This window comes from Taudactylus pleione, unplaced genomic scaffold, assembly GCF_031769625.1.
Source record: "Taudactylus pleione unplaced genomic scaffold, aTauple2 ptg000077l, whole genome shotgun sequence".
Lineage (NCBI taxonomy): Eukaryota > Metazoa > Chordata > Amphibia > Anura > Myobatrachidae > Taudactylus > Taudactylus pleione.
This window is the reverse complement of record NW_028284479.1, coordinates 1,187,718-1,212,184: the sequence shown is the minus strand read 5'-3', so window position 1 is coordinate 1,212,184 and position 24,467 is coordinate 1,187,718. Positions and strand designations below refer to the sequence as shown.

Genomic DNA, 24,467 nt, shown 5'->3' with positions numbered 1-24,467 from the left:
ACTCCTTGAGCGGATTGTCTACAACCGCCTTACCACTTTTCTTTCCTCCCACTCCCTCCTTGACCCTTTTCAGTCTGGCTTCCGTTCTCTCCACTCCACTGAAACTGCCCTCACAAAAGTCAGCAATGACCTCCTTGCTGCCAAATCCCAAGGCCACTACTCTCTTCTCATTCTCCTTGATCTCTCTGCTGCTTTTGACACTGTGGACCACCCTCTCCTGCTGGCTATCCTTCACTCCCTTGGTCTACGTGAAACTGCCCTCTCCTGGCTGTCATCCTACCTCTCTGACCGATCTTTTTCAGTTTCCTCTCACGACTCCTCTTCCCCTCCACAGCCTCTTACAGTAGGTGTTCCCCAAGGTTCTGTTCTTGGTCCTCTCCTATTCTCCCTCTATACTTCCTCTCTAGGTGAACTCATCAGCTCTTTTGACCTCCATTATCATCTCTATGCTGATGATACTCAAATCTACCTTTCCTCCCCTGATCTCTCCCCCTCTCTTCTGACTCGTATCTCCAACTGTCTCTCTGCTGTCTCTTCCTGGATGTCCCAGCGATTTCTTAAACTTAATATGTCTAAGACAGAGCTAATCATCTTCCCACCCTCCCACATCACCTCACTTCCCACTATTTCTTTATCAATTGATGGAATAACTATCTCATCTAGTCCCAAGGTGCGCTGTCTTGGAGTTATCCTGGACTCATCCCTCTCCTTCAAACCACATATCCAGAACCTTTCACAGTCCTGTCGTTTCCATCTCAAAAATATTTCTAAGATCAGACCCTATCTCACCCAGGATGCTACTAAAACCCTCATACACTCACTGGTCATCTCCAGATTGGACTATTGTAACCTCCTCCTATCTGGCCTCCCCAAATCCCCTCTCTCCTCTCCAGTCTGTCCTCAATGCTGCTGCACGGCTTATCTTCCTCTCCAAACATTCTGTATCTGCCTCCCCTCTCCTACAAGCCCTACACTGGCTCCCCTTCCCTTTCAGAGTCCAATTTAAGGTTCTCACGCTCGCTCACAAAGCCCTCACCCAATCTTCTCCCATATACATCTCTGATCTCATCTCCCTTCACGCTCCTCTCCGCCCTCTTCGCTCAACTAATGCACGCCGCCTTTCATGCCAGCTGATTACTTCCTCCCACTCCCGCCTCCAAGATTTTGCCCGCATTGCTCCCCACCTCTGGAACTCTCTCCCACTCCGCATCAGACTCTCCACCTGTTTGCAATCCTTCAAACGGGCTCTCAAGACCCACTACTTCATCAAAGCCTTCCAGCTATCATTCTAACTCCTTGCTACATGCTCATTCGTCCCCATCTACCCCATCTGTGTCAACCCAGTTTTGTCTTCCCCCACCTTTTTAGAATGTAAGCTCTCACGAGCAGGGCCATCTACCCTCTTGTGCTTCTCCTTACTATAGTGTCATTTACTTCTTACTCACCACTAGGGCACCTAACACTTGGTTGCTTATGCTCTGTTGCTTATCTGGGTGATATGGTCACTAATGTAGCAATATATATTATCCATGTCCTGTATTGTATTGTTCTGTAAGTCACTTGTATACAATTTGTTTTTGTACTTTGTAAGGCGCTGCGGAACACTTGTGGCGCCATATAAATAAATGCTAATAATAATAATAATAATAATTGTCTATCTGCACTGTGTAAATAGCTGTACTGAATAAATAGTTTTTTTTAGCATTTAACTTCCTGCATTCACATTCTGGGCACTTTGCAGTGTATATTCCAATGCATTTTGTGTGTCTGGTCATTTTGATGGTTTGGTTGAAATTAGCCTATTGCATATGTTAGCTAGATATTTTGGTTGCTTACCTTTTAAGCAATATGGATGAAGTGGTGGATCTAGATTTTACTTATAGGGGGGGGGGGGCGGTTTAAGAATAATACTGACCCACATGTGCACCAAACCCCACAATAATGTGCTCCACAAGCAGACTTCCTCCAGCCCACATGGCACCAGACCCCCCCATGGACCCCCCCCCCGCAATAATATGCTCCACAAGCAGGCTCCACCAGTCTCACATGTCCACCGGTACCCCCCCATATTGACAATATGATCCACAAGCAGTCTCCCCCCAGCTCCACATGTGCACCTGACCCATCCCCACCCCTAATGATATGTTCCGCATTCCACAATGACTCACAGCAACAACAAAAATGACAGGCAGGGGAAGAACCTGTATTTATCTGACCACCGGTCCGTCACAACCCAGTCTATTACACTGCTCAAGATGGCGCCCGCCTCGACGGATCCTCAGTGTCCTCACTGTGCATGTCAGAAATCTCTGACCAGGACAGGGGGGCCAGCTGTGGGAGAGACTTTAGTGTATCTATGGTAACTCAGCGAGCCCACCGCCCAGCACCAGCGCGATGTGCATGTGGAAGACTCTCTCTGCCAGGGTCTCTGGCTGCAGAGAGTCTGACACATGCACATTGCGCTGGTCTGCGCAGCGGCCGCCTGCACTGCTGATGACAGGCAGCAGCCGCGCCGCCTGGCTGAGCCTATGAGTCTCATTGTAAATAAGTGGGCGGAGCTTTTTTTTGGAATCGGGGCTGTGTGTACAGGGGGCGATCGCCCTGATCGCCTTTCCTCCCACCACCCCAGATCTGCCACTGTATGTATGACTGCTTAATGATAAGCCACTGTTTATGAAGAACTTGTCTGTGTGATCGGTACCTGCAGAATTCAGCAGGAGGGTGGATAGTCCTGTGATTTATGCCACACTCTCTTCAGTCCTTTTGATTGGAATGCAGAAACACTTACACTTTATGGACCACATACATAGATGAAACTTCAAACAAAATACAACTGTTTGGGATTCCTGTAAAAGTTGTATATTTAAGGAACAATCACATGAGCTGACACTCTAGGCTACTCTATTAAATTTGCCTACATTTTTCAATATAGTGCATCTCTCCCTAAATATTAATTTCCAGAAACCAATCCAATTTTTTAGCAAATATTTATTGCCTTGTTTCCAAGTTATCCATTAACGAGACTTTAAGAGTAGTCATTTGTAACTACATTGTATAGTTTGTTAATGTGCGGCAAATTGGTGTAAGCAGGGGCGTCTTTAGAGAGGAGAGGACACGTGTGCATCCCCCATCAGGGACCCCCTCCTCTCACCCTGGCGGCTGGCAGTCGACTGATGCGGCTGGCTGGCCACTGCAGAATGAGTAGACTCTGGGCACTAGAGTGTGCCCAGCGTCTACTGCGCATGCGCAGATCGCCGGAGAAATGGTGCTGCCGCCATTTTCCTGGCGATTTCCTCCCAGCGCATGTGCAAAACGTTGGGAAAATGGCAGTGGCGGCCATTTTCTGGCATTTTGAGCAGCGCTGAGAGACCCAACGCGGGCCATTGGAGAGGTAAGTTTTAGATAATATGGATGGAGGATGAACGGTGCACACGGGCCCCCCCGGGTCCAGGGGGGAGCCCGTGTGCACCGCATACCCTGCACTCATTATAGATACGGCCCTGGGTGTAAGCATTATCCAATGAACTCACTTTGACAAAAGAATCACTGAAATAAAACAGAAGTTATCTTATTGAATATTTTCAACAACAAAAATGATCAGGAAATGTATCTAGCGCTGGATAAACCAAGTTGCTTAAACTAATGAGCTGCCAAAAATTTTAAATACACATAAGTTATAACATTTGTTTATTGGGACCAAATTATTTTAAGATCTAAGTTTATCTGTATATGACATTCTTATCATGAAAGCTGTGCTACATGCTGTTAAATGTACAACAGACTCACAATCCTCTCTTCACTCATAATTACAGATGAAGTTTTTTGGATTCATATTTGGAAAAAAAACTTGTAATCATAATTAGGAGTTCAGAAATTGCTCATTATTCTGAAAAATAAGGGTCTTTGTTCATTAATGAATCCGCATTTCCAGGCAACTCTTCACTGGCTATTCTGAATAGGCCCATGATATCTGATTAAGACAGCTATTCCTCTTAGTTAACAGTGTGGTACAGACAAGCTGCCAGTTCTCTTTTTCTAAGAACGAAGCATTTTATTCCATACAAATGTGTTTTTAACTCTTTAGTAGAGTTCATTGTACTATATAGTAATAGCGATTGTGAAATGCATCTCTCAAGTTTTTCATGTTTTTGCTCCTTTTAATTCTCTGGTAGTGATATATCGTGCTTGTTTTTGCACTTTTCCAAAAATATGTGGACTTTTATGTGCTAATGTACAGAAGACAGAGTTACTCCTTTTCCTGTGCACTCATTTTAAAATAATAATAATAATTGTGCAGATTAGTGCCCTATGAAACACGAGTGTGGTCATCTGCCTGTCCAGTGTCCACCCAACACAAAATACTGCTCCACTGCATAATGGTACTGTACCACAACGGAGGCAGGGATGCAGCTATGCTGAAATACAAAATAATATAGTGTACCCAGCTTAAGATCCCAAATATTCATGGGGAGGTAGTACAAATATTAACTATAGGTATCATTGGCAAATTACATTTGATCTTTATTGCACCTTTAGAGTTCCCTGAAAAAAATCACCAGGTGACTGAAACGCCCTTTGGGCACAAAGTGTAATTATATTGTAACGTGTTGTTTTGATACAATATAACATCTATTTTTCTTAACTAACGTGAGTGCTGTATTCAATTCTAAATTGGCGAAAACGGGACCTGGTGAAAATGAAATCATCGAAAAGTCCTGTAGTTTTTGTGGAAATCATCCTGACACCTCCTAAAGATGCTCTGACATGGGGGTTCACTATGGGTACCCCCTATTAGCCCTGCTAAAGGTGTTTTGGTTCTTTAAATGGTCTCAATATGAGCAATTTAGTGTCTTTGGGAGAGTGGTGAAGAATAGCATTTAGCAACTTTTTTGGCCAAAATAAGTATTCTCATCAAATTTGGGGTACATTAAAATTGGTGCAAGCTTAGTTCAAAATCATTAAAATCAAGCTTTAATGTGCACCAAAAAATGCACCTTCAGCAAGCACCTGCAATAAAAAAACCCTCCCCCATACTTGCAGACCCCCCCAAAGGCTATTTCGCTAGTTTTTGAAGTTGTACCCCCACTATGCAATTTTTTCACCCACTTTTTCAAAGTGCTTTTTTGTGTCCTTTGTTTTTTTTTTCAAATTGAAAATGACCCATAGAGAGACAGAGAGAGAGACAGAACACACACACATATATATATATATACATATATATATATATACATATATATTCAGACTTTAATTCTATTTTTACAACTGCATCAAGTAGGAGAAAAATGTTTTGCAGGTGTTTATAGCATCTTCACCTTGATATGAACGTCTGATATGATTAGAGCAGGTGCAATGTAAGATTACCAAAGTGATCTGTTCCAAAATTCTCAAGCTCACTTTGAATTAGGCCACCTGCTCCGGAAACTCTGAGATAACAAAGTCTACAGGTAAACTTGGTCCTAATTAACAATTGGGTACAGCTTGATAAATGTTACAGGATACTTTGCCAACTCTTATTTTCTGAAAATGAATCGATATTTCTGCTTAAAGGCTGGTCTGTTCCAATTCCCTTTCAGATGAAGGTCCACTCTGAGATTAGGACCAGATATTCAGGCTTTGATTGCTTTAAGTTTTATAGAGATGTAGCAGTGCACACGGAGCATAATTTAAGAAACGTTTGTAACTGATCTGTGCATACAAGCACCAGAAATTCATCCCCTGGCTGGAAGTATCTCTTGAAACTGTAATTTGTTATGTCCATATTTGTTAAAATATATTAAATTCTAAAGAGTGACTACTTGTATGAATAAGATAGATTTTTCTAAAATGTTGTATAAGTAAATATAGTAAAAAATAATATTGACATTTATTTAGCTAAAACAATACATTATATTTTTTATTATTATTATTATTATTATTATTATTATTATTATTATTATTATTAAATGTAATGGACAGATGTATCCATAAACAAATTGGATTATCAATCAACTGTGCACATGACCTGAAATGTTGTTCTATTGTGTCAGATCACAAATGTAATGTGTTTCAAGGGATCACTTGTTTTTTAGCAGTGACCAGAGGTATTCTATTGCAACAACTAAGGGCATTATGACGCCAAGTAACATGCCCTTTTGCATACCACCATGCCTCCAGTGCCCTCTCAGGTGTATTACTCTGATACCTTGCATACAGCTATAATTATCATTTGATTTAGGGATTCCCCTTTTGTCACAACGCTAAACACACAATTCCTCCATAGTCTTCTGCCACAATCTGACTCCAGATACCCACCCAGCAGTCTCCAGACCCCATTTAGGCCTGGTTGGTGTAGATAAGGAGGGTACTAGGTACAGTATGCTAATTATTGCTGAGACTTTTGTTTTCCATAAATAAACCAAGATGGCAGTCAAAAAATGGTATTCAGTTTCTGTGGGTATGAAAAACAATATTAACGAGAACATAAGCCTTGCTAAAGTAATTCACTATTCTTCTTAAAGGGGATGAAACCCTCGCCATATTGCAATATGCATTATGATTGGTTGGGGAACCTGGTAGCAGCAGAACGTTCCTGGCTAAGAGGGCATCACATGACTGGCTTACATCCTACTCTGACATGTCATCTTCAACTAGGTATACAGCACTGTGGCCGACTAAATTCAATAATTGTATGATTATTTACATGCTCTGTTTGAAGGTATATGAAGCATATGTTTTATTGCTATAAAGCACAACTCCACCTTTTCTGGAACCTTTATTAATTAGATGTGTACCCATCAAACAGTAAATTGTGTGCTTCCAGAAATCTGCCCCTCTTAATGGCGATTACTCAAGGACCAAGTCCATCCATAGCACTTCACTACAGCTCTCGGAAAGCTATTACATTTAATTCTACTGATGAGTTGTGGATGGCTTTGATTGTACACAATGTTTTGCACTATAAAACATGTCAGGAAAAAATGACATTGCACAAAGTGAACTGGCTATTGGTATCAGTTTACCTGGAGCTCCCAGAAGGGGGCCAATCCATTTGGTGTACAGGAAGGCCACATTTCATTATCAAAAGTTATACTAAAGTTGGGATTCTCCATTACAGCATGTTTTCTATTGGGTGTATCTTTACAATTTGCTAATTATTCTTGTGTATTGTATAAATTGGTATCTGGTACATGATTTTTTTGGGCATGACATTGGCACCATTGTGTCATAATCAATTACCAGAGTAATCATTTTTTTATTTTATAAATCAGAAAATTATAATAACATGACTAATCTGGTCTTTTTTGGGGAGTGAGGGGTGGTCCCAACTTTTTCAAATATCAGTCTGTTGCCTCCCTTTCCATTATGCACGTCAGCCCCCAGAACATATACTTTTTATATGCAGCCCTGTCCTAACTTACACAGTTACACACTCATATCCTGAAATAATCTGTGCTGCTAAGAACATACCAATGATCTGATTATGTTCTACTCCCATCTACTTCAAAACTGGGGAAATTGTGGACAACCAGTAGATGAAGCATAACAGGACTGGGCCTAGTCAAATGCATAGTAAAGATCATTGGTATTGGAGTGTTGCCATGCTCTGTGGCTTTGGAACTTCTTGACGAAATGAATCCTTATTGGAAGATTTTAAAATCAAGCTAAAAACTTTATTGTTTACCCAAGATTTAAATATATGTGACATTTCTGAATTGCTTTTTCTATTACCATTATTTATTTATTTATTTCAAAGTTCTAATAAGCTGTAAATTGTACAACATTTGGATATTTTATGAAAGAAATAGATATATTAACTAACACATATAATATAAAACGGAATAATATTTTTCTATTTTTTATTATTTCAGGTATTTGATTGTAAATAAAATAATCATGACATACCTAAGTATCATGACATACTGTATTTTTATTGTATTCACATTTTTCTTGAGTCATCTAGAGGATTGGATATAACAGAATTATGAATAAGAACAAAAAGTGGCAAATATGTGAGGAAGTCAAGGATGTCCAGCTTCTTAATGTGACCTAATTGCAATTGTGCGGCTTCTTCATGCTCTCTGCTAATCCCACCAGCCTTTAGCTCCACCAGGAGCTGTTCCACACTGATGCTTCTACTTTCTGCATCAATATTGCACAGAAAGAGTTGCTGAAACACAGAACATTAAAGTGAGTGATTTTGTAACCTATAGCAAACTTGTGTATGCTTGTAAAAGGAAATATATGAACAGAAAAAGCAAAGAAAGAAATAGTATTCCTAGAAGTCAATTATAGCTTTGTAATACAGTGGATTTATGTGCATAAAATCCTTCATTGTAGTCTGAATATATTTCACACTATTTATATACAACTGCTGCGTGCAACCTCCTCTCAACTTCAAAAGTAAATATATGCAGGTATAGTGCTAATATACAGAATTCATCACTTTCAGTTTCCATCTTCACTATCACTTCACCTATTTAGCTCCCCCACCATGTATCACTTTGGTGCCAGCCACAGCTGCCCCCTGGGAAATCTGCCTTTAGCTGATAGCGACTGTTAAACTACATGGAGGAAGGATAGAGAGCACTGGAGAATTAAATACATCTTTGAGATTCAGTTTGCTAAAAAGGATAGACGCCGCTCCTGTCCATTAAGGCTACCACTCCCTTCCTCATTCTTCTATTGGTAGACCCTCTCCAAATGCTGCAATCTGCTGGCAACGATCAAGTAACAGTGAAGCTTCCAGGAGTACCCCCACTGAGCTACTATGCTTCAGTAGGACAAAAATATATGAAGATGGGGTGGAGGCTGACAGAAACTGAGTAATATGTTATACCAGGTCTGGTAAATCTCTCATTGCCATGGTCTAAGTTACTGGTAAAGATAGACTTTCTTTCAGCCAGGGCAGACTCAGCTTGCCTCACCCAATACCCGAGTAGATAGTTGTCACCCTCCACCTATATGAAAGCATATCATGCAGAGAGCATCAGTGACCACCATATTATACAGAAAGCATCAGTGACCACCATATAATACAGAGAGCATCAGCACCCTAAATATAATGCAGAAAGCATCAGTGACCACCATATACTAGAGAGAGCATCAGTGACTGCCATACAATACAGAGAGTATTTTTGAGCCCCTTACAATTTCTTTGTCTCATCAATAGTTAACCTCTCCTCAACATCATTAAGCACTTCAGCTTTATTGTAATAACCCATTATAATATTCAAATATTTAACCCAGTTACAATAATTACTTTCATAAGGAGGAGGAGATCATTCAGAGACAGCCTATTGCTGTACCTTACAGCCCGTGGGAGGTGATAAGCATAGACTGAATACTGTCCTTTCTAATTCGCCTTGCTTCCTCTCTGTCATCCAGGGCACATGCCCCATCTGCCCCCCATAGCTGCACCTCTTGTCTATGTTCATGCACTTTTGCCTCTTGATTTCCATTTCTTGCAATATCTATATTGTCCTGTCTGTTACACAAACTAGTTCCAGGATTACTGAACCAAACTCAGATAGGAACTACTAAAACAAAAATCTGAAATTATATTTGTTTTGAGAGTTCATTGATATTTCTGTGAAAGTTTTTGTTTTCTTTTTAAAATTCGATGTGAGGTACACGTTAGGTCCGACATGCATGTGTTCACAATATAATGTGAGGAACATTTTTTAAGCACTTTTTTTATTAAATAGATTACTTAACACCTTTACAAATAAACAATTATCATCATTAAAGGCAAATATCAGACATAGATTCTATCACTTCTGTCAGATAGAATATTAAGGACAATCATCACTATAAATTTCATAAACATTTTAAAAAAAATAGTGTAAGATAAGCAACTAAAGATCAAATTATATCATAGTCACTTGCTTTTTACATGCATTTTGCTTGCAGAGCATTGCGGCACAATTTTTCAGAAGCAGTCTGTGCATTTGCCACATTTCAGCACTATGTTATATGTAAGCTCTATAAATAAAGATTAATAAATAAATACAGTTTGAGTCCCCCATATCCAAATATTCAGAAATGCGTAATTGTTTAGCATGACTGAGATAGTGAAAACTTTGCTTTTTGATGGTGCAATGTACACAAACTTTATTTAAAGCACTAAATTATAAAAAATATTGTATAAAATTACCTTCAGCTTTGTGTATAAAGTGTATATGAAACATAAATCAATTTCATGTACACAAACTTTGTTTGAGCCGCAATATTATTGAAAATATTGTATAAAATTACCTGCAGGCTGTGTGTATAAGGTGTATATAAAACATACAGTCAGGTGCATAAATATTAGGACATTGACAGAATTTTCATATTTTGGCCTCTATTCACCACCACAATGGCTTTGAAATGAAACAAACAAGATGTGCTTTAACTGCAGACTTTCAGATTTAATTTGAGGGTAATTGCATCCAAATCAGGTGAACGGTGTAGGAATTACAACGGTTTCTATATGTGCCTCCCACTTTTTAAGGGGCCAAAAGTAATGGGACTATCAATTCAAAAGCTATTTCATGGACAGATGTGGGCTATTCCCTCATTATTTCATTATCAATTAAGCAGGTAAAAGGTCTGGAGTTGATTGTAGGTGTGACATTTGCATTTGGAATCAGTTGTTGTCGACTCTCAATATGAGATACAAAGAGCTGTCACTATCAGTGAAGCAAGCCATCATTAGGCTGAAAAATCAAAACAAACCCATCAGAGAGATAGCAAAAACATTAGGTGTGGCCAAATCAACTGTTTGGAACATTCTTAAAAAGAAAGAACGCACCGGAGAGCTCAGCAACACCAAAAGACCCAGAAGACCACAGAAAACAACTGTGGTGGATGACAGAAGAATTATTTCCCTGGTGAAGAAAAACCCCTTCACAACAGTTGGCCATATCCAAAACACTCTCCAGGAGGTAGGTGTATATGTGTCAAAGTCAACAATCAAGAGAAGACTTCACAAGAGTGAATATAGAGGGTTCACCACAAGATGTAAACCATTTGTGAGCCACAAAAACAGGAAGACCAGATTAGAGTTTGCCAAACAACATCTAAAAGAGCCATTACAGTTCTGGAACAATATCCTAGATAAGACAAAGATCAACTTGTACCAGAGTGATGGGAAGAGAAGAGTATGGAGAAGGAAAGGAACTGTTCCAAAACATACCACCTCATCAGTGAAGCATGGTGGTGGTAGTGTCATGGCGTGGGCATATATGGCTGCAAATGGAACTGGTTCCCTTGTATTTATTGATGATGTGACTGCTGACAAAAGCAGCAGAATGAATTTTGAAGTGTTTCGGGCAATATTATATGCTCATATTCAGTCAAATGCTTCAGAACTCATTGGACAGTGCTTCACAGTGCAGATGGACAATGACCCAAAGCATACTGCAAAAGCAACCAAAGAGTTTTTTAAGGCTAAACAGTGGAATGTTGTGCAATGGCCAAGTCAATCCCCTGACCTGAATCCGATTGAGCATGCATTTCACTTGATGAAGACCAAACTGAAGGGAAAAAGCCCCAAGAATAAGCAGGAACTGAAGCCATTTGCAGTAGAGGCCTGGTAGAGCATCACCAAGGATGAAACCCAGCATCTGGTGATGTCTATGCGTTCCATACTTCAGGCTGTAATTGCCTGCAAAGGATTTGCAATAAAGTATTAAAAAGTGAAAGTTATATTTAGGATTGTTTAGTTTGTCCAATTACTTTTGGCCCCTTAAAAAGTGGGAGGCACATATAAAAACCGTTGTAATTCCTACACCGTTCACCTGATTTGGATGTAATTACTCTCAATTTAAATCTGAAAGTCTGCAGTTAAAGCACATCTTGTTTGTTTCATTTCAAAGCCATTGTAGTGGTGAATAGAGGACAAAATATGAATATTCTGTCAATGTCCCAATATTTATGCACCTGACTGTAAATACATTCTGTGTTTATATTTGGGTCCCATTCCCAAGATATCTTATTATGGTATGCAAATATTCCAAAATACGGAATATTCCGATATCCAAAATACCCCTGGTCCCAAGCATTTTGAATAAGGGAGACTCAACTTGTAATTTGAATGTTATACAATTATTTCTCAAATGCTAGTAAAAATGCAAAAAAAAACTGCCTACTATGCTCATCAAGGTTAGGTTGAAGTTCTGACAACACAGATTTGTGTTTCCCAACTTCAGTCCCCAGGGACCCCTAACAGTCCATATTTTACAGATCTCCTAGTGTACAGGTTCTCAAACTCGATCCTCAGGACCCCAAACAGTGCATGTTTTCCAGGTCTCCTCACAGATTCACAAGTAAAATAATTAGCTCAACCTGTGGATCTTTTAAAATGTGTCAGTGAGTAATGTATACACCTGTGCACCTGCTGGGTGACCTGCAAAATGTGACCTGTGTGGGGTCCTGAGGACCGAGTTTGAGAACCACTGTCCTAGTCGGTGCACAGGTGTTTTCATTACTGACTGACACATTTTTAAAGATATGAAAAAAGGTATTTTATGGAAACAATCCGCACAGGAGTTTATTTCATATGAGCAGAATGTATGAAATATTCATAATGGGTCTCCCTTATTAAACCAGCAGTATAATTATTGGAATAATTAGTATATGCCAGACTAATCTCTATTATATAAATCTAATTTTAAGATAATAATTGACCAGGTTCGCCGGTGGTGCACCCCAAGTCAGTATCATGCAAATACGCAGGTGGAGCTAATTATTTCACTTGTGATATTGAGGAGATCTGTAAAACATGCACTGCTAGGTGAAGACTGGAGTTGGGAAACAGTGACACAGATAATAACATCTGCATTAGCCAGTAATGACATTGATGTGTTTTGGGTGAAAATTACAAATTTAACAAGGATAATTTAGAATACATGGAGCAAGATGTTAACACGGAGAAAAAGGCTAAAATGTATTACTTATAAGAAGCTATCTACTGACTTATTATTGGTTGTTCTAGAGCATGACTTCTCAAATCCAGTCCTCGTGGCATGCTAACATTGCATGTTTTCTATATCTCCTTGCAGGAGCACACATATTGTATTTATTACTGACTGAAACATTTTAATAGATCCACAAGTGATTCTAATTATTTCACTTAAGTGAGACCTGGAAAACATACACTGTAAGTATATCTCAAGGACTGGATTTGAGAAGCACTATTCTAGCCTCTTAGACTGACTGTGTGGACTGTGTCTATTGCAGTGGTTCTTAACTTTTTCAACTGCTCATACCCCTTCAATTTTCATATTTTTTTCCTGTACCCCATATCAATTATTATTATGTATAATAATTTTGTAGCATAGAATTAAGTAAATAGGTCCACAGTCCGTAAGCCTCATGGGAAGTTACATCGGGATATAGGGGGTGATTCAGCAGAGGATGCAGTAGCTATTGCAACTGCTATCATCCAAGGACGCAGCATTGGATAATCTACAGTCTCATCAGCCGGCTGAGTGACCCATAGGTCATGCAAGCTGGCCGCCGCAGATTCAACAAAGAGGCCAAGAAATCTCCATCAGATGACGGAGATCCTGGCCTCTTCCCTCCCCCCCCAACGAAGGTGACACGCCCCCTCCCCACCCACAAACGTACGATAATGCAGGACCCGTACTGCACATGCGCAGTACGGGCCCGGGGCCTGCGCAGATTCCCGACCAGCAGGAATCTGTGATCAGCAGCGCACTTATGTGTGCTGTAGAATCTGGGCCATAGTCATTAGGTCAACGATAACAATGTCTGCAGTTATGATGTCTACAATGTTATAATGTTGACGGACAACATGTTGATATTCTCCGAATGTTGACATGTGAAATTCCGGAATTGTCAGAATGTCAACATCAGGGTTAGGCTGCGGGAAGTGAGGGTTAGGGTTAGGTTCTATGGGGGGATCAGAGTTAGGCTTTTGGTGAGTGACTTAGGCACTAGAGGGAGGATTAGGGGAACTGTACTTACCGGAACCAGATTACTCTGCTGGGACTGATGGTTACATGAACACTGGGAACCGGAAGCCGCCACAGGAGACCACTACCGTCGGGACCAGGTAAGTGACCACTGGACCACCAGTGACAATATTTTGACATTTTATCAGTGTCTACATGATGAATGTCAACATTGTGAATGTCGACATATCATACCTACCATCCTAATATCCAATATTAGAGAAATGGGAAAGCATTCATCCCAACCTCAATGAGCAATTATCCAAAAATAACAAAACAAAAAGACTAAAACTTCTCTATGAATTTATAGGAGATTACAATGGAACAAAGAATACACCTTACATAGCGTGTATGCTCCACCCATGGGGCATATCTATTTATCCTTTTACATGAAAAAGTAATTATATATTCAGCATATGACACACAAGTTTTATGAAATGTATTTAAAATATATATATATACCTGATTGGTTGTCCAAAACCTTCTGACAGGTTCCTGGGCATATAGGGGGAGAGTTAATAAAGCTTGGAGAGAGATAAAATTGGTGATAAATAGCACCAACCAATCAGTTCCTAACTGTCACTTTCCAGGCTGTGTTTGAAAAATGACAGTTAGGAGCTGATTGGTTGGTGCTATTTATCTCCAATTTTATCTCTCTCCAAGCTTTATTAAATCTCCCCCATAGTGAGCTGCCAGAACACACCCTATGTAACTTTCTAACTGGCATTGGTAAGTGTCCTTGTCTGTCAGGCTCAAGCTTATTGGGTCTGACCCCAGTATTTTGGGTATTTTGGGGCAATTAGCCAGAGGTTCTGCCGCTGTCAGTGGAGTTGAATCCCATGCCTGAAATTACTAAGTGGCTTTTATGTCAACTCTGGACAGGGTACTTAGGTTTAGGGCAAACAGAGAGTCAGGGCAGGGGGGTGATCTGCTCATCCTCTCTGATGTCTGGATGGCCCACCATAAGCCTACACCTAGCCTCTCCTCCTGTTTTTCCTTTGCCCTTTGCTGACTTTTTGCATCAGTTCCTACTTTACCCTCCTCTTTTGTTCCTACTCCTCCCTGGCCTCTAGTTTAACACTGTTGCATTTCCTCATCCCCTACTGTTTCTCATTATCCCCCCTCCCTCCCTGCCATTTATGATGGGGTAATGCAAAGGCAAGAAGATTTTCAGCCATAAAACGCAGTAATGCAGTACACACCAACACATTGCTAGCTTTTTGTTGTTGTTGGAATAGAACATGTATTGAAAACAAGTAAAAATTAAATTGTGTATGAAATCGTGTACGATGGCATGTCTCGTATTACCAGCTTGATTGTTTCTTACTCCCAGGGAAAACACGTACTCCTGGTCTATTGTAATCTACTACTGAGTAGACATTTATAATCACATGCATTGTGATATCCTCTTTATTTTAGTGTCTAATTGTCTAATACGAAATCATTGAGGACACGAATAATACAATCGAAAGAAACCAGAACCGCCTTTTTTTCTTTTAAGTTAAGTATATATTTATCTCTTTTCTTTACATAAACTGATAACATCATGGTTCATACACCAACTTATAGGTGACTTTGTTAATAGCAACATCTTCCATACCCCAATATTGTATACCTACACATACCTGTCCCACATCTATACAGCACTCCCACATACCTGTCCCACATGTATTCAGCACTCCCACATACCTGTCCCACATCTATACAGCACTCCCATACCTGTCCCACATCTATACAGCACTCCCACATACCTGTCCCACATCTATACAGCTCTCCCATATACCTGTCCCACATCTATACAGCACTCCCATATACCTGTCCCACATCTAAACAGCACTCCCATATACCTGTCCCATATCTATACAGCACTCCCATATACCTGTCCCACATCTGAACAGCACTCTCACATACCTGTCCCACATCTATACAGCACTCCCACATACCTGTCCCACATCTATACAGCACTCCCATATACCTGTTCCACATCTATAAAGCACTCCCATATACCTGTACCACATCTATACAGCACTCCCACATACCTGACCCACATGTATTCAGCACTCCCATAAACCTGTACCACATCTATACAGATCTCCCACATACCTGTCCCACATGTATTCAGCACTCCCATAAACCTGTCCCACATCTATACAACACTCCCACATACCTGTCCCACATGGATACAGCACTCCCATATACCTGTACCACATCTATACAGCACTCCCACATACCTGTCCCACATGTATTCAGAACTTCCATAAACCTGTACCACATCTATACAGCACTCCCACATACCTGTCCCACATGTATTCAGCACTCCCATATACCTGTCCCACATCTATACAGCACTCCCATATACCTGTACCACATCTATACAACACTCGCAGATACCTGTCCCACATGGATACAGCACTCCCACATACCTGTACCACATCTATACAACACTCCCACATACCTGCCCCACATTTATACAGCACTCCCACATACCTGTCCCACATGTATTCAGCTCTCCCACAAACCTGTGCCACATCTATACAACACTCCCACATACCTGTCCCACATCTATACAGCACTCCCATATACCTGTACCACATCTATACAGCACTCCCACATATCTGTCCCACATCTATACAGCACTCCCACATACCTGTCCCACATCTATACAGCACTCCCACATACCTGTCCCATATCTATACAGCACTCCCATATAGCTGTACCACATCTATACAGCACTCCCACATATCTGTCCCACATGTATTCAGCACTCCCATATACCTGTCCCACATCTATACAGCACTCCCATATACCTGTACCACATCTATACAACACTCCCACATACCTGTCCCACATCTATACAGCACTCCCACATATCTGTCCCACATGTATTCAGCACTTCCATAAACCTGTACCACATCTATACAGCACTCCCACATACCTGTCCCACATGTATTCAGCACTTCCATAAACCTGTACCACATCTATACAACACTCGCAGATACCTGTCCCACATGGATACAGCACTCCCATATACCTGTACCACATCTATACAGCACTCCCACATACCTGCCCCACATTTATACAGCACTCCCACATACCTGTCCCACACGTATTCAGCACTCCCACAAACCTGTACCACATCTATACAGCACTCCCACATACCTGTCCCACATCTATACAGCACTCCCACAAACCTGTCCCATATGTATTCAGCACTCCCACATACCTGTAACACATCTATACAGCACTCCCATATACCTGTACCACATCTATACAACACTCGCAGATACCTGTCCCACATGGATAAAGCACTCCCATATACCTGTACCACATCTATACAGCACTCCCACATACCTGTCCCACATGTATTCAGCACTCCCATATATCTGTACAAAATCTATACAGCACTCCCACATACCTGTCCCACATGTATTCAGCACTCCCATATACCTGTCCCACATCTATACAGCACTCCCATATACCTGTACCACATCTGTACAACACTGCCACATACCTGCCCCACATTTATACAGCACTCCCACATACCTGTCCCACATGTATTCAGCACTCCCACAAACCTGTACCACATCTATACAGCACTCCCACATACCTGTCCCACATCTATACAGCACTCCCATATACCTGTCCCACATCTATACATCACTCCCATATACCTGTACCACATCTATCCAACACTCCCACATACCTGTCCCACATCTATACAACACTCCCACATACCTGTCCCACATCTATACAGCACTCCCATATACCTGTACCACATCTATACAGCACTCCCATATACCTGTCCCACATCTGAACAGCACTCCCACATACCTGTCCCACATCTATACAGCACTCCCATATACCTGTCCCACATCTGAACAGCACTCCCACATACCTGACCCACATCTGAACAGCACTCCCACATACCTGTCCCACATCTATACAGCACTCCAATATACCTGTCCCACATCTGAACAGCACTCCCATATACCTGTCTCACATCTATACAACACCCCCACATACATGTCCCAGATCTATACAACACTCCCACATACCTGTCCCACACCTATACAGCACTCCCATATACCTGTCCCACATCTATACAGCACTCCCATATACCTGTCCCACACCTATACAACACTCCCAGTGGCAAAAGCAGGATTTTTAGATTTTTTTTCCAAATAAATATATATATATATATATATATACTTATATACATCCATATATGCATACATATACAGTATATATATATATATGAGATACACCCCCATTTTTAGTTATGTGCACCTGTATTGTGCCTTATATGCAGTGCCCCCAGTAGTTTTGCCCCATATGCAGCTCCCCTTATGCCATGCTTCCTGTAGTTTTGACCCATATGCAGGTCCTAAAAGGGCCTGTTCTAGCCATCGTGGAGCTCAGAGCGAAGGTTCCCAGTTGCGCCGCCGCCGCCCCCCCCCCCCCCCCCCCCCCCAAAAAAAGAAAGAAATAACTTTTTTTAGATAGCGCTCCTCTGCAAATGCTTCCGGAGAGGGGGCATGTCCTTGCGGAACACCCCCAATTCATCACACTGTGAGGCGTGCCCAGCACTTACGAAGGTGCTTGGATTCCCCCAAGCTCTCCCCTCATGGCAAATAATTGCCATTCCACAGTATGTCTTACACAGTAATGCCCTTTATAACACATTATGCCACATGCAGTAATGCCCTGTATAACACATTATGCCACACGCAGTAATAACCTGTATAACACATTATTCCACATGCAGTAATGCCCTGAATAATACATTATGGTACACACAGTAATGCCCTGTATAATACATTGTGCCACACACAGTAATTCCCTTTATAATACATTATCTCCAATTCAAATTACGCCACACAGTAGTCCCTTATTCATGTTATGACACACAGTGGTGCCCCTTATACACAATGCCCAAATTAGTGCCCCTTATTCACAAGGCCAACAGTAGTAGTGCCCCTTATACAATGCCCACAGCAGTGGTGCCCCTTACACAATGGCACCGGTAGTGGTGCCCCCTAAAGTAGTGCCCGATATGCAGTGCCCACCCCTTGCGCCCAGTACTTACCTCACCACACTGCTCCCACTCCGGCTGGCTCCCGCTCACATCGCAGGTGACGTCATGACGTCACCCGCGCGGTGCATCACTGGGAACTCTGGGCCTGATTCAGACCCGCTCACAAGCGGGTCGATGTTGCCCAAGTGCGCATGCGCACGACGGAGGTGGCTCCGTCGTGCACATGCACGAGACCCGAATAATGACGGCCAAGCCGTCGTGATGGGTCTCGCACCAAAGGGGGCGTGCTGTCGATGGTGATTGACAGCACGTCCCCTTTGGTGGGCGTGCCGGGGGCGTGGCTGCCCAGATGGAGGCGTTCCTATGGGAACGCCTACCATATGGGGCCGGCCCCACTGACATCACTAGTGATGTCAGTGGGAGTGCTTTTGGCTCTGATAGAGCCAAAAGCACTCCAGGGCTTGCAGCAGCGCGACCCTACCGCAAGGGACTCGTCGCAAGCCCGATGGTCGCGATGGTCTTGACCATCGTGACCATCATTTTGGCCGCTCACTATAGCTGTGGGTGGTCACCCACAGCTATGCGAGCGGCCAGGGGGCCGCTCCAAAAGGTAGGAGGGATGTCCCTGATTCAGAGCGAGCGCTCTGTCAGAGCGTCCGGCTCTGAATCAGGGCCTCTGGCCTCTGAAGCGATCGGAGGTTTTTTTAGCCTCCGATTGCTTCAGATGCCAGTGTTCTCAGTGCAGGGAGCCCGCATTATAAAGCAGAGATCAGAGACAGAGCGCTGTCTCCGTCTCACAAAAAAATTTGGGAGGATCATCAGGGGGGGTTTATGAGTACTCAGAAACCCCCTCTGCGTGCGCGGGTATCTCCCACATACCTGTCCCACATCTAAACAACACTCCCATATACCTGTCATGCATCCTTTGAGCTATTATTTATCTTTTTGGAGAAAATAAACTACAAAATGTCACGATGACACGTCTTTATTACACTTGACTATTTATAAACGTAAGTGTCTTATTAATTGGGGGGGGAGGGGGTTGGAGTAGAAGTTCTGAACCGAATCCTAACATTTTTATCTTAAATTATGGATTTTTTTCTACTATACACCTGGTGCGACTCAAAATCTGCATTAAATCCCTTGATATAGCAGAGTTGTTTTTTGACACAGCTATCTAGGGAAGGTGCGCCACTATCTTTTTCCTCTTAGGCAGCATCCTGTTAGGGCTCATAGGCACTAGTGCTACCTTCAGCCCTTTCTTTTACACACCAGTGGATGACTCATGAACAGCCTAGTTTTAGTTTATTGAAAGACAGCAGGTACAGCCATACTCACTGTTACATGCACAGTGGTGATGGAGTGGTGCATGGTTTAATACAGCTCACCAGCTGGTGAATGTATGTTGCAGATGAGTAGCCGTGAAGGGATGCTGGAACAGCGTTATATCAGGTAACTAACCAGGTTAGGTTAGACTTCTGTCTCCTACCATGTCACTTCACAGTAAAGAACAAGCTGGCCCCTGCTCAGTAGTGATCTCAGCAGCCATCTTGGAACAAGGCATGAAGCCTCCCTGGAGAAAAAGGAAGACTGGAGTCTGTTCAGTAGCGCACTCCTCAATCAATAAGATCCACTTTAATGTAACAAAAATTTCTAATTAATTAGCAAAAAGTTGCTTCTGCAGGTTTTTGATCCATGGTAACAGAACCCACGGCTGATTGAACTCAGCCCTGTAAGTACAAAACCTCTTGCTCAGGCACTAGTCAAAGAAGTCCAATTGGTAACAGGTGTTTGTGCATTCACCTAATTAGCAGCATTAATAAAGTGCCTATAGTGTGCACAACTGGGGTACCGGAGATAGTGTGGCCATAAGAAAATGTCTGTTATATAATGTTAGCCTCATACTATTTCATTCCACGTTGTGAGAGGCTAAATGATGTCATGTCAACTACATTTGAGACAATAATTTCTGGCATTCCCAAGTTCTCCAGACTCACTCCATTTGCCATCTCCATTTGTACAATGTGAATAAAAAAATATAATTTACAGTACAAGTGCAGCTATATACATTTGGTAAGTCTGCTCCAATAAACTCTGTCAGGCTCCAGGTTGTCTAAAGCCCCTGTACACACTGGATGATTTATTTGAACGATGTGAACGATAACGATATCTTTTAATGATATATTGTTCAAATCGTCCAGTGTGTATGCACTTACCAGTGCCGTAGCTAGTGCTCCCTGTGCAGGCCACGCCCCCTCCATATGACATCGTGTGGAGGGGGCGTGGTCAACACCCGGTGCTGGGAGCGGGTATAACAGCAATGCCTGAAGCATCCACACAATGCTCTGGGGTGCGGTAAGGGCACCATTGTAACAGTCTGGAGCATCCTAAGGTTACAGGCCATTACAGGCACCCTGCTAGCCAGATGCAGGAGCTGTGGGTGAGCTGCTCTGTGTGCCCGCACAGCTTGCACACCCCTGGTTAAGGCCCTGGCACTTACCGACGAACAATGCGTGCTCCCATCGTCCCCAGTCGTCTGTACATGCAGACCAATCTGTGGGATATCGTTAATGATGCCATGCACCCGAATGCAGCATGGCTCGGCCCCCCGTTGTCATTTATTGTTGCTGGCAATGGTAAGTGTGTATGCACTTGTCGATGCCAGCAACCCTGCCGGGCCCGCCGCATCCGACATCGCTGGGTACACACATCGTCCAGTGTGTACCCAGCTTAGATGTCTGTGGTTAGTACGAGCACCAGATACATAATTACTCCATAACTTACATGATTAAAGAGGGAAAGCACAGCTGCTACTTTACCACTTGTGGCTCTCTTTTATGCTGCATAATTAGTGGGGCATAATTAACTGGTTTGCTATTATTTTATTGTATGCTGTGAAGAATGTTCATGTATACAATTCATAAATTGTGTATTTGTACTTCACCTAGAGGATTTATGTAAATGATATTTTGTTTCTATGTATGTATTTGGTAAACGTAATGGTCACTCTACTGTTTGTTTGTTTGTTTGTTTGTTCTAAGTGCTTTTTGTTTTTTATTTAGAGCCAAACACACAAAATATGACCCTATCAGTAATTCTATAAATTTTGTGCTTCCAAAATATATTCCTTTTAAAGATTGTGATTAAAAGTACATGTATTGGAAAACATCATATTATACTGTAAATTTGTACATTGTTTATTTTTGTCATAAAAGAAACACTCAGTATAATATGAAAGGGGTTGATTTGATGCATGTATGTGTGCAAATGTCCGTGTCTGCCCTAATAAAGCTTTACTCTAATTGTACGTGTTCAGTTGGTAATATAAGAATGCTTCTTATTTAAAGAAGCCTTTAATTTTACTGTGGTTAAAACTAATAGTCCTTTGCTTTCATTCTTCTACTTTTTAGCCCTCATTTTCTTTTTGTGTTTGCACCTGTTTGTACCACTTTCACATTCAATTTAAAAATGATGGGTAATCTTCTGGCATTAACCTTGGTGTGTGATAATATGCTGGTTGGTCTGAAGAATAATTACCAAGACCAGATCAACCGAATTGAACATTCTCTATGTGCTTTATACTCACATGTGTTACATTGTCCAGTCTGAAGAAAGAACTTTTGTTCATATATATAAGGCCATAAACATTTGTTGCACGGCTCTTTTATTAGCTCACATCTTCAAGCAGCTCTAGAGAAACTTTAAATTAAGTTGTTGGTTGCAGTTGAGAAGAAAAACTGCAAGTGGAAGATAAACTGCGGGCCCAGTAATATGCCAAATAACAACATAGCTTTATTCTCTTCATATATTTCATATGATTGCTTCAGCACATACTGATAGTGGAAGTTTCATGATCATCCTTTGAAGATATGTAAAAGTCTGTTAAACGTTTATGTTCTATGTGTGTATTATATATATATATATATATATACATATACATACAGGGGCATCTCTATAGTGGGTGCAGGATGTGAGGGGCACACGGGCCCCCATGTCCAGGGGGCACCGCACCGCACACCCTGCACCCATATAATTTAAAACTCACCTGTCCTTGGTCTTGCGTCGGGTGTCAGCGCTGCACAGAACACCGGAAAATGGCCGCCGCAGACATTTTTCCGGCGTTCTGTGCATGCGCAGTAGACTCCGGGCACACTCTAGTGCCAAGGAGTCTACTGCTTCTGCGATGGCCTGCCAGCCGTGTCAGTCAGCTGTCGGCCACTGGAGAGAGAGGAGGGTGAACAGATAATGCACACAGGCCCCCTCCTCTCTTAAGACGCCCCTGTATATATATATATATATATATATATATATATATATATGTTATGGATGTTATCATGTTGTTGTATTATTAATACATATTGACTTTATTCACCCATTGGAGTGCTGCCTTTCTTTATATTGTGCTGGGTGCATACCCAAGCCAGAAGGATTTTGTGTGTATTTTTTTAGGATGGCACCTGCATTCTTATCCGTATCGTCCTGAATGCCAGGCTTATTCCACTATATATATATATATATATATATATTCCACTATATATATATATATATATATATATATATATATAACAGTCCATGGAAAATCGCACACCAACTTTCATTCAAATGGGTGCAGGGTTAACAGTAATCATCTAAAATCCAAATTTCCACTGTATCCAAAGAGACAGCATAAACCAGCACACCAGCTTAAGTAGCAAAAGTCAATTCATTTATTGTAGTAGAAAAAACGCTTTAAAGCTGCATTCCAAAATGTATAGTAGCATCCTGATACTTATCATGCTCATTCAGTAGTAGGCATAATGATAGCCCCCAGCCCAACAGCTGTTTCGGTGTTTGTCACCTTCATCAAGGGTCAGCTATACTAACAATGGCAGCAAAGCGCCATTAAATACCCACCAACATAATGGTAAATGCACTCAACTTTGTGCACACCTGCCGTCTGTCACCTCATCGCCGACCGGACGTCCATCCACTGACAACGGGACACATGCAGCTTCCCCATGATACACATGGTCAGCCGCAGTGTTACGCCTGACCGGTAGTGACGTACCAGGCGGAACCATGTGTATCACTGCAACGGGAGGGACTCCCGAAGCTATTCAATACACTGCACTGTTTGGTCACGCTAAGGATTTCTTCTCACACCCCCTTGGGGATGCGAGGAGAAATCCGACCAAAGTGCCGGGTGCGCAGCAGCTTTTCTGCATAGCGCTGCGCCGGCACTTTGGTCAGAGAATGCCGGTTAAGGTGCCTTGTGTATTGAATAGCTTCGGGAGTCCCTCCCGTCGCTATTCAATAGCGCGTTCAATTGAATTCCCCCCTATGTTACTTGGAGGATCTCAGGGAACATTTCAGTGAAAACCTGCTCAAAAACAGTTCAGTAGATCTCGAGTTTATCGCGAACATACATACAAATGAACTATTTTTTGTGTGTATGTATATATATATATATATATATATATATATTGTGACAAGAATCACATAGACCGGGTAAAATC

General features: G+C 41.8%; 1 protein-coding gene across 1 annotated transcript in view; it reads right to left on the bottom strand.

The window, feature by feature from the left end:
* Positions 1-7,915: 7,915 nt before the first annotated feature.
* The window catches only part of LOC148532412 (uncharacterized), a 157,897-nt gene continuing 141,345 nt past the window's right edge, over positions 7,916-24,467 (bottom strand). The window contains exon 7 of the mRNA XM_088467826.1: positions 7,916-8,146. Within this exon, the coding sequence (XP_088323952.1) occupies positions 7,916-8,146 (231 nt within the window). The remainder of the gene's footprint in view (positions 8,147-24,467) is intronic.